This window comes from Pholcus phalangioides, unplaced genomic scaffold (genome assembly GCF_987345545.1).
Source record: "Pholcus phalangioides strain wild (caught in Gottingen) unplaced genomic scaffold, Ppha-v1.0 ptg000014l_1, whole genome shotgun sequence".
Taxonomy (NCBI): domain Eukaryota; kingdom Metazoa; phylum Arthropoda; class Arachnida; order Araneae; family Pholcidae; genus Pholcus; species Pholcus phalangioides.
Genome location: NW_028301607.1, coordinates 17,697,869 through 17,714,961, shown reverse-complemented (window position 1 = coordinate 17,714,961; position 17,093 = coordinate 17,697,869). Strand labels below are relative to the sequence as shown.

The 17,093-nt window shown below is 36.1% G+C and overlaps 1 protein-coding gene across 1 annotated transcript in view; it reads left to right on the top strand.

The window, feature by feature from the left end:
* Positions 1-17,093, top strand: part of LOC149078230 (uncharacterized) — a 99,056-nt gene that overhangs the window by 67,226 nt on the left and 14,737 nt on the right. The window contains exons 9-11 of the mRNA XM_089241834.1: positions 840-934; positions 2,854-3,130; positions 9,648-9,846. Coding sequence (XP_089097960.1) covers positions 840-934; positions 2,854-3,130; positions 9,648-9,846 — 571 coding nt within the window. The remainder of the gene's footprint in view (positions 1-839; positions 935-2,853; positions 3,131-9,647; positions 9,847-17,093) is intronic.

The following is a 17,093-nucleotide window of genomic DNA, read 5'->3' as shown; positions in this document are numbered from 1 at the left end:
CGCATACACGGTCCGATGAAAGAAGTTCGTAACTTCTCTGCAGCGCTATCGCACGGCATGCGAAAGGATGGGTTCGATTCCTTCCTTCTCCTAACCAAAACATAGGCGCTGCTCTATGAACTAACATTTTCGCTGATATGGATGTACGCGCTACCATAAAACATCTGCGTTATTAGCTGAATTTTCACGTCAATCATCAGAGAGTTACTGTCACTTGAGCGTGATTTAAGGTATGAACACACATATCCGCATCGTGCCCGGCATACGAGTACCCACTATCACTCGGTGAACGAAGGTGAAAGCTGGTGTTGGTTGTGTAAAATAAATAATTGTTATATTGTAAAATAAAAAGATTAGTACCTCACACATTTTCATTTATTCAATTTTAAAGCGCTTCATTTTTGCCTCCCATCAGTTTTTACTCATTTTAGTGCTCCGTGGTGTTTTGAGAAAAATCTTATCTTTACATTTTGGACAGAACGAACTAAACGATTTTCCATAGGAACCTGTGCTAAATCGCGTTATGCCTAACAAATTTGACGAATTATCTTCGTTAGCCGAGGTATTACTGTAATATTGAGTATGAATTTGCGTGGCGAATTTTGTAGAAAATTCCTCGAGTCGTTCTTTTTCTACTTCTTTTCTAATGACGATTAATTAGAATTGGTTGCACTTAAGCAGCCGTTGCTATTTCCTGTATCGGGAATGAATAAAAATTTTGAAATGGTGCCAGATTTTTCAAATATCCATAAAGATTTCTCAAAGCGCTTATTTATTTACTTGTTGTTTTTTTTTTATGCTGCGAAATTCTTATTTTTCGTTTACGTATCGGTTTTCAGATCGCTCACAACATGATTTCAATAATCAGCAACATGATGGATGTTGATGACTCTGTTCTCTCGGAAGGGGACCGGAACGGAACTACTGCCACGAGGTGAGCGTCTTATTAAGTATGTATTCGTCGAGCAATGGCCAAAGCGGAGGTATTTTCGGGTTTGAAACGTGGACTGAATAATATGCCGGTAATTTATGAATATGTATAAGAATAGACGTATAAGGAGAGGGAGGATAGCTCGAGTTTTCGCTGTCTTTTTCTTTGGCGAAAGTGAATAGCAGCTGTTACCCCTCTCACAATTTTGAGCTCATATTTCATTTTAGCATATATCGCAGGAATTTTTTCTTTCTCTTCACGAGAGGAGGAGGAGGAGAAACTACATCGATTTAATGAGGTGACGATATTCACAATTTCCCAGCTACGGGTGGTGGGGGGGGGCTTTATTCTACTAGTATATATTTGGACGTATAAACGCGCGATTCCTGTTTCTATTTTCTTCGAAAAGTGATAAGAAAATACATACACGTTTATTATACATAATTTTACATGGAAATCGTTCTCCTCGAATCGGAGGTATTGTATTGTACGGTGGTTTTTAGAGAAGTTGAGCTCAAAATTCTTAACATAGGTTCTAGGTGTTGGCCTTTGTAAAGCCATGGTCTACCTATCCTACAGCGTTGACTTCTAAGCTGGTATTTTTGACGGGATGTTAAGCAAGGATTTTCAGTGACCCATATCTATCAGGGACAATTTGATCAAGAATATACATTATATTCAATTTATAGCGAACTTTTTTTAAAATTTGAAATTAGAGCTTTGGTTCATTAGAGCTTCTCCTCCCTCTTTGAGGGGAGAACTATGACCAGAGGCCGTGAAATTTAGAGGGACAAAATTCAAACAACATAATATATTTTTTGAGTAACAAAACATCAATGACCTCTATCTTGAAGAAATGTTCAAGTGTACTTGTTCATCCAGTGTTTCAATTTTTAGAGCAGTGTGTCTCAAAGTGGGCGGTAATGCCCTCTGGAGGGAAAATTAAAAGTTCCGGGGGACGGTAAGAGTTAAAGATATAATATAAGATCCTATGGGATCACCCAGAGGAAGGGGGGAGGGTTGATGAGTGAATAAATTTTTGATTCGTCAGTAACGAAAATTCCCATTTCGAGTTTTGTTATTTCAGAGCTCGTTCGAAATATTCGTCAGGAAAAACTTTCCGACAAATATGTGTCCCGTATTTTGAAATATTTTACCCAAAGTCGTGGTGCTGACTTATGCTAGCTCTGCATATCACTCCAAGTAAAAGTTGGGTCAAATGCCTAGTACAGGTCCCTCGCTTTACGTGATTAATTAGTTCCACAAAATGATCGCGTAAGTAAGTAGAAATTAACATGGGCATAATAGGGATAGGAGTTTTCTTCAAAATTATAAGGGGGAAAAAAATAAGCTCAACTTCGAGCAGCATTTTTTTTAGAAAAACTTTTTTAATGAAAGCAATCGAGATCCAGTTGACAAGTAGCATTTTTCGTTTCTTTATGAAAGCTTTGGGAGCGAAGTTATAGAATTCTGAATATCTCTCGCAAATATGGCAATTATAGATTCATTAGTTTTCTTTGATTAAAATTCTGATAAAATTGTCGATGTGTTACCAAAAGATGCTTCTTAGTGAGATCTGACGAGATGGATATGAGCGTCTCTTCCATATATGTCTGATCTATATCAACAAATCCGCCGGATTTTGTTATTTTAATTACGCCAGCTTCTAATTTGCAAGCCCATTTTCAGGACTAAAAAATCGAACTGCACACCAAATTTTGCGTGTCTAAAACGAACTTTGCGAATCGCATTATAGCGAAACCACGTAAAGCAAGGGATAACTGTATTTATTATGATCGAAGTTTCTTTGCATAATTTCCAAAAGGGGCGAAGATGAGAATTTTTTTATGGTAAATAAAACGTACTGTTTGTAAGAGAGGAAAAATAGAAGCGCGCAAATGATTTTTGTCTTGCGTTTCTAGATTGACGGGCATTGTGGAGAGGTTCGTGTCGGAAGTGAAACTCGAAAAGGGGGAAGTGTTCAGCCTGGAAACAGAAAACATCGCTCTGAAAGCTGTTTCTTGGGATCCCGATATAACATACATGGAAGAAGGCGACGGAGACCTTTTGTTCAACGTCCGATACAAGAAAGCCCGAAAGAGAAGTGGCCTGGGAAAACGCAGCAAACATCGAAACTCTCAGCTTCTCAACTCATACTCCACGTATATGAATGAGCTCGAAAACTACGAGGATTATGACGTGAGTACCTCATTTATGTATCATTTAGTCATTATGTATTCGCCTCTAGTCATTTATTTGGTACAGCTTATTTGGCTCTTGAGTTTTATAAAGATGGGTGTAAAAGAAATATATTAAATGTGTATTTATAATCTTAATCTTCATAAAATATAATCCCATTATATTTGTCGCAGAAATCAGTGAGGTAATCCACTACATCTCTATGGTAATTTCCAGAAGCCATTGCTCATAGAAGCTAAAATCTCAGTCGCGTATGTATGCCATCGGGTTATATCTCGTGAATACGCAATCTTTTCTCGTGCTGCCGACCGGGTCCACTCGGATCACGTTCTTCTTGTAACACTGCTTTCTAGGGACCACTAATTCGTCAATAATAGGTGCAATTATTGTCTACAGTCAACCCTCGTTAAGGGTCACTTTTGGAGGAGCAAATATATGACGGTGTAAGTGGAGTGGCCCGATAAACGGAGTACGTCGTACCCTTCTGCTTCCTGTCCCCCACTGTATTTTGGCACATAAAACCAACTTTTAATTATTCTCATAAAATTAGTGTTGGAAATTTATCACAATTAAAGTTATTTATATCAATTCATATATTATTCACTTTAATGTTCTATCCCAAGATCGTGGGATTTCTCAAAAACCAAGATAAGGTCATTTCGACTACTGTTTAAAGTACTTACGCTGAAAACTACTCTCGTAACTAATAATAGAAAAATAGTTCAAGGCCGTAAAAATGTATTGAAGGGAATAACGATAAAATATGTTCAACGAGTAATTTTTGATTAAAATTGAAATTGAAAGAATTATCCGTTTTTTCACTAGAAAGAAACACGAAAAAGAGTTTTCAGACTAATTTGTGTTCATTTTTCAAAGATTTTGAATTAATACTCTTTTGTAGTCATTTTCTCATGAAAGCGGAATAAATTGCAATAAACACCAAAACATCATCGATAATATAATAAATAATACTTTCATGACTTTCATATGATTGCCTGATTCTTCATTTTCAAAAAAAAAAAAATTGGTAGAGAATCCTCAAGATTATGAGCAACCATAAATTCAAAGGAGAAAACACCAAGAAATTTTATTTTGATTTACAAAAAAAATTAATGCCAAAAGGAGCGAAAATTTCACTCTGGGGCCAAAGTGGATATACTTGATGAGCTGTGTTAACGCATGCGCCCACCAGGGCAATATGGGGGCCCCGTATTAATGAGAAGGAAATCAAAAGAAAATACAGTAAGTATAGGGGACCGAGGAAATGTGGGCGCTATTAGGAGGTGGTCGTTATTGGAAGTGGTAGTTTTATTTCTGGGGGGGGGGGGGGAGACCTAAAATTACGCATGTGAAATGTCAATCCATTCTATAACTGGTTACGATAGTTATATAATTGATTGTATTAAAATATATCATTACATTTTGGTAATACAGTGGAATCCCGTTATAGCGAACTCCAAGAGACCGGAGAAACCCTTTCGTTATAAAAAAATTCCAGGTTTTTGTGTATTATTCCTATGAAACGTATCTAGGGGATTAGAAAAGTGTTCGTTAAAACGAGATTCGACCGTTTTGTAATACTACCACAGCACTATTGTGGCATCCTAAAATTCTGACTTGCAGTGCTCAGGTAGAACACAACGAGAGAAAAACTGATATGTACCAAAAGACGGTGTACCAGCAACTTTAAATACAATTCCTAATCCCGTTTTAACGAATACCGTTATAGCGAAAATCTCGTTTTAACGAACATTTTTCTAATTCCCCAGATTGGGGAACAGTTTGCATGGGAACAATGCAAAAACTTGGGATTTCTTTATAACGAAGGGCTTTCTTTGGTCTCTTGGAATTCGTTATAACGGGATTCGACTGTAGTTATTTATTCACACTGGACCTTTTCAACTAGACCTTCTTTCCAGGGCGTTCCCTAGTCCAATCCGATAGTTTAAAACATAGGCACTGTCATACATTCTTGTTTTAAAAAAAATAGACACATCCCTCTGAAAAAATTAATATGCTGGACATTTTTCTATTCCTATTTGCAAGCACCATTTTTAGGAACATTTTGTAGAAAGCATACATAATCTTTCTACCCCTATAAAGTTCGAAGGAGCGGGAAAACTCCCTTAAAAATCAGCTTTAAAACCATTATTTCTCATCGTGATATGCGTATTTCTTCCCCGACTCCATCTCCAAAGTGGCCGTTGTTCGGAGATTCCTTGTAATGTTAAGTTTATGGAACGCGTTCGGTTCCAAAAAATGTAGACTTTGGAGGTGGCCGTTAGAGGAGGTTTTACTGTAGTAATTTTTAATTTTTTTAATCGTGTACAAGATTATTATATTATGAATGGGAATCATTCCCAATATTATCGGTGACCGACAATTACAGTTTAGTAAAGAAGGAATGCATCAACATAAAAATTGGGAATCCCTGCCACAGGGCTTCTTATCTCAGAGCCGGGCTGAAGGCCCATCCATCTCCTTATGTGGGAGGGAGTGGACAATGCTCCATTGAACGGCAGGAAAATCACCAACAATGAGAATTGGGCTTGTCGTGTATATTGTATGAAGAGTTTCCGATTTTTAAGTAAATTTGCAAAGGCTTGCTTTCACAAAATTTACCACTCAAGCGGGTAGGGAGACGCATTATCAGGAGTTCAATATTATAAGAACGCCGTAGAGAGGGAAATCGGTATTTCAAAAAGTGACCCGGTAAATGGAGTGATGCTTTATCTGAGTGACCTGCTAACGAGATTTGACGTGCATTTTTTCGTTTCCGTCCCTACTTTCACGGAAAGGAAATCCATTGTCTGGTATATCCTCAGTCAGATGAAAAAAAAATCATTCGTGCAATAGTTTACTCGGTTATTCTATTCTAACGTATGTTCAACACGACGCTACTGAGAGGCGCCAATTATTTAAATTATTAAAAAGCAAATTATTTCGATGAAAGTATATTGGAATTTCGAAACTTTAATAGACGCTACCTATGTTTCAAGTGTATGAATACGCTTCATAATTACAGTGCATCCATCGCAACTATCTTTGGGGGTGTTAGGATTTCATTTTCCGTCAATATATGTTGATTTGTCGAACTTATCCTTCGGTTATCAGTGCAAATGTGTTGGGGTTTTCAAAAAAGATGCGCAACACATTCATCGATCGGGAATTTAATGAATGATCTTTCGCAATGTGAGGAAATGGTAAAAAGTAGTAGGAAAAGCAAACACCATATAACGCTATGCATGTCATTCTTAGGACAAACTGAAATTATTGGGGAGAAAAGAAAAGTCGCGTGTCGCTAAGTACTGCCTAATCGCGTTAACCTCACATCGTTGAGCAGCTTCTTCCATCTTTATTTTCACGCTCTGGAAATATTTCTTAATAATAATCTCGTTTCAGCCCCCCCCCCCCCCATGCTAAAAAAATTATTTTCACGAAAGTCTGTCGATTCTTTCCTCCTTCAACGAACGGTGATGGCGAAGAGAATTTTAATGTTAAACAAGAGATATGTTTACATTAAATTTCTTAGAATTGTAATGTTAAAAAAAATAAATAAAAAGCATGTCCATGTGAACTTGATCGAGATATTTCACAGATGGCTGTACAATCACAGTTTTATCTAACAGCGTTTCTGATAGAACACTGTTTATACCACAGAGTAGAAGTAGTTAGAATCGTAGTTAGAATAATATAGAGATCGCGCGAGTGGTTACAATGTGAAGCAAAGATCGGAGTCACGTGACTCCTGTCAAAAGGCTGGTCAGGGAATCTCGCTGGCAATGCTTTCCTTATGGCTGTTCATACGACGATATCCACATGCTGTCTTACTTTTGATTAGAATGATCAACACTTGCGCAGCTTTCGGATGTTCTGAACGGTTTTGGTAAGGGGGACCACTATCCTTTCACAAAGGAATACTTCTTTGCTTATTCCCCTTCTTATAAATTAAAAATTGGAATATTAAATTGACGATTCAATGGATTTCTGACGTATTCGCAGTTTTTAACGATTCCATTTTGGATTTAATTCAATTGAAGTTCCAAGTTTTTGTAAAATTCAAATGTCATAAGCCATTATTAAATGTTTTAATAGAATTTTTTTGTAATAAATGATTGAAGTAATGAGTTTTATTAACTTTTAACTGAAATATACGTCTTCGCAAGATTTGGCGAGATTTGGCGAACTAGCGCGTTCATTCGAGTTTCGCTCAAGTTCAAGAAAATATGATTTTCAGAATGAGGAATTTATGACAAATATTTCATTTAAATAGAATGAAATGAAAACTCACCCTCTCTAGACAAAGGCAGTTTTTCATAAAAATGTATAACTACCTCTAAAAATAGTATTTTTACCTCTCTTCACGCCTGAGATAAAACTATTACAGAAAAGAACTTTTTTTATTGATTAATTTCTGATTGTTGTATGTGAAATTGCCCTCAAACAAGAAAATCAATTTATTAATTCATTAATTAATTTTCAGTCAATATCTTTATTAGGACCATCTGAGTTAAGATCTGAAGTCGCTATGTGCACCTCAGATGTTAACTTGAAGAAAGAATCATTCTAAAAACTGCTTAACGCCTAAAAAAATGAAGATTCACATATGTATACTTCTGGAGAGAAGAGGTTACACATATGTCACATGTAACATACACATTTACGTACTCTAAATTATTACATATATACGCTACACGAAATTTCATTTCTTATAATTTAGAAAAGTACTGACTATGAGAGGTATTACAATTTTCTTGAAAAATTCATTTTATTCCTGAAATATTATGTAAGTGTTTACATTTTTGTGTGATAAGGTTATAAAAGGTTTTCCAGGAATGTTGGAAATGAAACTTTTGCTTATTATTTAAATATTTCATGACTAAATATGGTATGAGTGTGAATGTGTTACATTACATAAAATAATATGATGCATTATAATTATATACTCCAAATAAATGTATGATTAGAGTAATTTTAATGTTCTTGGAATGTAATTTTTATATTTTAATAACCCCTAGTTAAAACAACTTTTCGAAATTAAAAGTGGCAAAGTGAATGAGAATAGAATATTTAAAAATATAAATGAAATAGGCTGTATGTATAAGAGATAGTTTATATAATAAGATTTAAAAACTCAAGTCTTAAATTATTAGAAATTATCCCTTTTGGAAAATCAAAATATTTCGTTTTTCAATATTTGTTTATATTATATAGAATTGATTTTTTTTTTCAAATCCCACATTCCCTAAATATTTTACAAAAGAATGAATGAAATTCATTGAACAAATGAATTAAAGTTTTCATCAACTCGATCGAGTCAAATTTCGTTACAACAACATCAACTCGATCGAGTCAAATTTCGTTACAACAACATCAACTCGATCGAGTCAAATTTCGTTACAACAACATCAACTCGATCGAGTCAAATTTCGTTACAACAACATCAACTCGATCGAGTCAAATTTCGTTACAACAACATCCTAGCATTAACACGAAATCACTATGTTCTGCGAAAACGAGCCAAATGTAATAGCGCAGAACCTGTTCTTTCCCCGACAATACTGCTCATCTTTTCTTCACGTTCGACAAGTTTTATGAATAGCGTGCGCTGTCTATTATATCTTTAGTCTATGTTTCATACAAACAATAACCCATAAGGAATTTTTCAGTTGCGGAATAATTTATAGTTGAAAAGAAAAAAAAAACTTGTTTGGCTCTGATTTTCTCGTCGGTAAGAGGCTGCCCGACTGGACAAACATTGCACTCGCCACCCTAAAAAAAAATTCAAGTCATTAATTTAATTCTTTATACGGATTTGATTTCAATTTAATGGCACTGAATTGCTTTTAATCAAACGAATTTGATAAAATTAGAAAAGAAATATTTTCGAGAGCAATGATTAAAAGAAAACTGTTCCGTAAAATAGAAACATGGGTGAGCATATGACGCATAACTACCAAGGCTCGGCGGGCGCATTTGATCCCGCGCTGGCAAGAGAGAACCTTGGTAGTTAGAGGGGAAAAGAAGAAAAGGGATGGTTTTGTTACACAGGTTATAATGCTTCCTCTGGCCCCGTGGAAAAAAGCGCCCATGGATACTGATACTACCGTCTAATTTCTAAGCCTATTCTATCTTTTAAATCAGAATATAATTAAATAAATAAAATAATGTAACATATATATATATATATATTTATTTATTTCATATATTAGGCCGGGATTACACCATTAAAGTTTTATTAAAGTTCTTTTATAAAACTTGAAAATGCAACCGATAGACGTATCGGTTACATTCGAGCGAATGTGAATGACTTACTTATGAATGTTAGGACCTAGCCCTACTTTCATCATAATACTATATAACGTAAAACGATTTTGGCGCCCCTTAGAATTTTTTGTGACGCCACTGATTGATAGAGAATCCTCGTCGTGAGAAAATTGCTTTTTTTTCTGTTGTAGATAATCTGCGATGCTTACGTAATCTCATTATATAACGCATTTTTTGGATCGTTTCTCAGGATACGGAATTGATAGTCCCTTACGAAGCGTTGCTGATGGCTCAGAACCAAACTTATCAAGACGTTCGAATAAAATTCGTCGCTTACAAGAACGACAAGTTTTTCCTGTCCAAGCAGTACGGAGAATGTTGGCGACGACACGAGAGTCCAGCGTACGGTTGCACGAATCGCCAGCTACAGGACTTGTTCAAAATCGAAGGTAAGGTGAAACTTCTTAACTAATATAAGCATTGCTTTAATTCTGTTTCGCTTCCGTGAATAGAATCGCGGCACCAGCTCATTAAAATTAAGAAATGAATTTTTTTTTATTGCTATGTAAGTTTATTCGGTTTTGTGTGATCTGTAATCGTATTAACCTTTTGGGTGAGGATTGTATCAAACTTAGCATCTATAAATACAAATACAACGCCACAACAAGCAAAATGCCCAACGAGGTGGCTGAGAAAAAGATGCCCATAACAAATATTAGAATGGATAAGCATTCTAGAGTTATATAAGAACCATTGAATATGCAAAATTTACCGTCATTATTACTAGGAAACATGTTAGAATCGCAATGAAAATCCTATATAACGGTAATTTTTTATTTCTGGACCCGATACATTTCCTCTACTCTCGCATGGGCGGAATACGGGGGACGTGGGGGGCATTGCCCCCCCCCCCCCCAGCATCAAAGGTGAAGTTGACCTATCTAATGTATAAAGGCATATATGAATTGACATAACCATCATCGTGCCCCTCAGACTTCCAAGTCTATCTCCGCCTATGTACTCTCGATTCCGCTTAGAACGTTTTGCTTTTTAATATGAGTTGCTTTCGTGATCCAACGTTTATCAAGATTTCCCCTTCAAAAGTTTTCCCGTTTGCAACGTTTTTTCATGACTGTTTTTTGACAAACGTTATAAGTGGGAACCACTGTATAATGCTAACTCTTTCGTAACTATACGCTACATTAATTCGTTACGTGATAGGTCTCTGGTTTCCTTGAGTAAAACATTGAATACTTTTTTCTTCGGAACAACGTATGCGTTGGGGAGATGAGACAATTGATGACCGATGTTATTTGAACCCAAAATTGCAAAAGAAGCACGGCTATACGCGTTTCGTAACTATAGGAAGTTCCTTCATCAGTAGCAGAAACACAGAAAAATATTAAAAAACACTCCTTATAGCGGGAATAACTCGCTATTGTAGACAAAAAAGTCTAATTCAAAATGAACCGGCAACAAGAGCAGAGGAGGAGGACAGAAAAAAGAAAAATGGCGGAGCCAATCGCAAACGAGAACGTGATAGTGATGCTGGTGGAGAAGAATAATTAGAGAGGCAAATTACCCCTGCTGCTTTCGATGGCAATCCCCCTTCCTTTTCTCTTCACATCATATCGTCCCACTTCGTTAGTGCTATGAAAAGTACGAAATTTTTAATTTGTATTCATTGCACCAATGATCACTACTACTAACCAAGAATCACTACTACTAAACCAGACATGCACCTCGTCCATAATCCTCTGTGGAACTTCTAACGAATTGGTACATATTGGAATGTGTGTGTACGTATAGTGAACCTAATGCTTGTTATGTGTAGTGCTGCCATCTTCAATCAAATTTTTGAAACTATGAGTTTTTTCTCAACTCATAGTGAGTGAAGTGTAATGAATGAATAATTTTAAGGTTGCAGGCCTGTTGCTCTCCGTTTAACGGGGAGGTTGGCTCGCATTCACGCCTCGAAGTTGGGAACCGCAGAATATCCAAGGACCTCCAACCAAGGAGCGGGAAGGTAATACGCAGTGTTTTGGTGTGGGGGGGGGCGAGACTGACTGCATTTATCTCGAGCTTCCGCTTTCGCGAAGCAAATTTCATAATTTTATAATTTTTAAATTTTATATACAACAGAAAAACAATGAGATTCATCAAAAGCAACCTCCGAAATGAAACCTGTCAACTTTCTCATGGGGGAGGGGGGGGGTTCCGACCCGGAGTCTTGTCGGACATCCCCCCAGTGAGGGCCACGAACAACTTTAATTTGTATTTATTTTATCAACGAATAAAACCCCGGGCCCCCACCAAGGACCCGGGACCCAATTCACAGATTTTTAGCGGGGTCCTAAACTGGATTAATCTAGGGCTTCCACTGCTGTAAAATTTTTAACGTTAAAGTAACAACAAAACAAAGAGATTCATCCGGGGGGGCCCTCGAAATGAAATCTGTCAACTTCCTCATGGAGGTATCTGTCAAATGCTCCGTCCTGGGTACCCGAACAATATGTGTTGGGAGCACTGGTGATATGTGATATATACATATACACACCTCTCGGAAGATACACATAACTTGGTGCCGACAGGTCAAACCTCCCGATATATTCAGGAATTAAATGAAAACTTGACCCAAAATCGTGACCGATTCCCGTTGCATGGAAAATGGCACTTTTCGTGTTAGTGGATTTTAAATTATAGAGTAGATTTATCGTCATATAGGAGGTGTTTTACTATATCACTTCAGAACAAGTATGTTCGTAATTCTGCGCATGCGCAATGTCGTCCGAGCCAAATATCCACATTTTGAACCACATCAAACGTTTATGCGTTTCGTGTCGTGTGATGTAAATGACATCGACTCGTAGAATGACATCGAATTTTGAACTGGAAGTTCGAACATCTTATGAGCATGCGTGAATGAGCAATCATGAAACATTGAAAACAGTTGTTCTTCCCTAGTTTTCAGGCAGAAGAAAAACATCTTTTCTAAAGCTCTGTGTCTCAGTCTCGTTCCCTACTTTCAAAACCTACCATCATCGTCTTTGTATCAATATTAATTAATTTTTTCATAGATATCATCTACGAAAAATTAAAAAAAGCCTCGGGAAGGGAAAACTGAGCATTTGTGCTCGTAACTTGTCCCTGTTGGGATATATTTCCTTTTCTCTCCTCTCCAAACATTTTGGGCCGATGTTAAGAACGAAAAAAAATTTCCATAAAAACACCAGAAAATTGACCATTTTGTCCTAAGACTTTTTTCTGTCCATCATAAAAAAAATAATAATAATTCCCTTGTTTATTAATATTAAAAGATAATATATATATTTTTTCTAATGTTTATCTAGATCTTCGAGAATCCAAAATGAATAAAGTAATTAAAAATTAATACGATAATCGGATAAAGTGTCTTGCGGAGAATTTCAACTGCATTAATAAAGCGTAAAAAATTAAAAGGGGAAAAAAACCATTCTGTATCACAAAGGGAATGAAAAAAATTGATCATTTTGAATGAATGTTTTTTTTTTTTGGTCTTCAATAGCGCATGAGTTTTTCACAATTGTTTTCTGTAATTTCTGTAATTAAAAAATTCTGACATTTATTTTTTTTCAATAATTTTTCTCCAAAAATAGGAAGAGTTTAACATAAATTATATTTAACACGTGCATATAAAACACATCTCTTTTCTGCAAGTGCGTTCTTCCAATTGGATTTTCGATTTTTATTTCCTTGTACAGCCTGTAGTATGAGATCTATAATGTTTTTCCAAATCCTGGTTTTCAATGCATTGAGTTAAAATACTTTATCGTTAACTAAAATTCACAGTAAAATAGTTAAACACCTAACGGGTTTTTAATGTAACAAAAGATCTGTATACAACTATATTTTTTGGAATCTTGTTTGAAACTGGCTTTTATCTACTGATGACTTCGGCTCTATACAACGATACTCTTTACTACGATAAATCTTTCTATAACCCTTTTAGAACCTGCTGTCACAAATGTGTTGATTGTTTTTCCTCACTATACAATTTTTTCGTTTGACCTCAGGAACCCTGACTTAAAGGACTACGCAAATTTTGAGTTGGAAATATGGCGATTATGAACTTTAGGAACTTCCATCAGAGGGTGGCACTTAAAATTGAGTTTTCAATTGTTTTTAAGATGACTTCCAGGAGAAAGTACTTTCGGAAAAAGTGTGATTTATATTGCATAAAATTTAGCAATAAAAGTCTGGGAAAAATTTTCATGTGAAAATACCTTGCAGCATTTTGGCTGAAAAAATATGAACGATGTGAGTTATTGTTTCACAAAAAAAATTGAAAATTTGTAAATTAAATTGAAAGATTTGCTGACATTTTTGTTTTTAATGCAATTTTTAAGCATCGAAAATGCAAAAACATTTTGAAAATTTTCAAAAATAAATGCTCGGGTCTGAAATGGTTACAGAAGCGCACAACCCTTGCAGTACAAGGGACAAGAAACTTGTGTGTGTGTGTGTGTGTGTGTATGGTGACCATTTGACCACTGACAGGACATTCCCATAATTTTGGCCACGTCTTGACTTTTCTTATACATAAAATGTCCCGTTTTTTCAACGAGGCTTACTCCGAAATCTTATTCTTCACTGAAGTCAAGAATCAAGGTTATTTTCGCGACTTATAAATTATTTTATTATAATTTACGAAGTCTAACATAATTAGTTATACTCATATAAATATATTCATCTCATGTATTCGTCAAACATGAACGCTTTTTTGATGTGTGAATTACGTTTTTAGTCATTGATACTTGCAACAGCCCTCCGCCATTGACAGCTTTTCAGCAATTTCAGTAAAAGATGACAACTTAGCTTGCATTTGACAACTTTTTGGTGATAATTGGCAATATCCCAGCATGTATCCCGGTTTCCCATATTTTCATGAAGGTAGTCAGCCTAGGTATTTATCCGCGGTGTTTGTGTGTATATATATACAGTAAAACCTCGTTAAGTCGTCACCCTGATAAGTCGTCATTTTTATTCAGGCCGTTCCACCTCTCATAGACAACAATGTTAGTTTTGTTTACTCATCGCTAATTTCGGTTAAGTTGTCACTATGAAAACGTTTGAGAAAGAGGAACAGACTGTTTTTATGGCTCCCATTAAAAAAATAGCTTGTTAACTGCATTGCCATATGCTTAAAAGTCACCATAAAGTCCTATATACCCAAACGGAACAGTTTTAGTAACGAAAGTTACGCTGGGGAAGTTCATTTGCCGAAAAGGTTTTTGGAACGTTGGGGACTGTTCAAGCTAGATCTCATTTCTCTCTGCATGGGCACTACTGGTGAAACTGGAGATACCGCGAGACACCCAGGCTCTGTCGCAAGAAGCAACGTAAGCACCTCGGCCCCTCAGGGGGGAGGACCAGGGCATCTCCGGCAAAACCAAAATTTATTGATACGTCAAAGATTACACATAGTGCAAGGAAATCAAAAATTATGTAAATCGAAGAATCAAATTAATGAAGACAAAGTGCACGGATAATAAATAATCATAGAAAGCATTGGCTCTACTTATTTAGGGCTTGAAATTTAAACAAAATATCTTTGTTGAAAAAAATTAGACATTCTTTCCCAAGTTGAGATCTTCTGGTTACTTTTCCCTGCCCAGGCAAGGCTTTCCCCACCAAGTCAAAAGTGTTCGAGATTACTTTGTAGTTGTATCATGAACTACTGATGAAGAATTAAATTACTAAAAAATTAAATTTGATGTCTATGTAAAATTAATGTGCAATAGGGAGTTCTATTATGAAGAAAAGCTACTTAAATCTTTAGACTAACAGAGCAACTGTCAGTCAAAATTAAAAATTACTAGTATAAATCAAAGTGTATGTACAGTACATTTTACCACAATAATTTAAGTAATAGGAGATAAAAAAGGTAAAAAAAATGCTATTATTTTTTCTTTCGCGATCTATAAATTTTATTAATATTGTTATTTTGATTCATACTTTAATAAATTTCATATTACTTTAAATTTATACGATTTTCACAACATTGCACATTGAAACTGACGGCACTCCGCTTAAGCCGTCATAGTTTTTCGATAACTTGCGGTGACGACTTCTCGAGGTTTTATTGTGTATACATACTATTCTACCTAAATGCCTTTCGTGGACCGGGTGTAATCCGTTGGTGAGTTGGACGATATGCACCCTGCTCTATAGCGATATTTTATTATGCATCGCTCAAAATAGCCTTCAATATATTTTTGAATAACTAAGTAGTTTTTTTGTCCAAGATGGTTAATGGAGCCACCGCTGTTGTCACTTTTCTGTGTACGACACAAAATTAAAATGCAGTAATTCTTAACACGCTCTCATATACAGGGTACATACAGGGGCTTAGGCAGGATTGACCTTTCGAGGAGACACAATGGACTTGGGAGAGCACAGGCCTCCTGAGCAACCCCACCCCCCTCCCCACCTCTGAGTACGCAGGAGAAAGTCTGTTTACCCTGAAATAATTGAATTAGTCTATGAATACTGATCATAGAAGCATACTTCCAATCGGAAAAAAGTATCCAAATAACGTGTAGACCTGGTACGTAGTCATTCATATTTTCAGGGATTTTATAGTATGCCTCTAGAATTAACGGTTCGTGTGTTATTCCAGGGTAAAGGGACTTTCCTATGAACCGTGTATATGAGCCGCTTTATTTCTTATTAAGAAAACGAAATTGAACTATAAATTACGTAATTCGAAAGAAAAAAAAAAGAGCTATATCGTGCGAGTATAATGTATTCAAGAGATATGAGATTATGTTTATCGTAGAAAATATAACGTGCAATTTTCTTACACCAAACGCTGGAAGAAGAGATTATGCTTTAAAAATTCCAACTAGTGGAATTTCTGGTAAATGGCGTTGCGTCACGACATGGGCACGAAAAGAAAAAAGAAACTCGGATTATTTTTCACATGGGGCACATCCAACACACCATTCGAAAATTCGTTGGCTTTTGTGTCGGGTCTGGTTGTTTTGAATCTTCACGGTAATTGTACACGATGTTTCATCCAACTGGTCAATGAAGATACAAATGTGCATGTTTTGCAAAGGGAAACTGTGCTAAAATGGCCTGACTGAAAAATTGATATCTAAGCCGGAGATTGATATTCAAGTGCGGCCAAGTAGAATTGCATATGTGACAGGATAAGATAAAAGATGGGATGGAATATACTAGATCTGGGTAAGGAATAAGATTGCTTTTGAGTAAATGAGAGAACTTGTTTAAAAGAAAGAGTTTTGGTACGAGTTGAATGGTGTCACTATCCCGGATGCAACTAGAGTCACCGATTTGGGAATTCTCATTGACGAGCGACTTAAGTTTTCTGAACATTGTTCAGCGGTTGTCAAAAAAGCGAATAGAATGCTTGGTCTCATTTTCAAAAAGGTCTCTTCGCGTTCTCCTAAAGTCATTCTTCCGCTTTTTCGAGGCTTAGTTCGTCCTGGACTGGAGTATGCTGTAAGGTTTTGGAGACCATACCTACAGAAGGAAATAGACTTGGTTGAAGGGGTGCAGAGAAGAGCTACGCGTGTCCTTATTGGCACACAGGGCTTGAGTTATGAAGAAAGACTTCATTTTTTGAATATGTTTACATTGGATGAACGCAGGTGTCGAGGAGATATGATCGAAGTGTTCAAAATTTTCAATG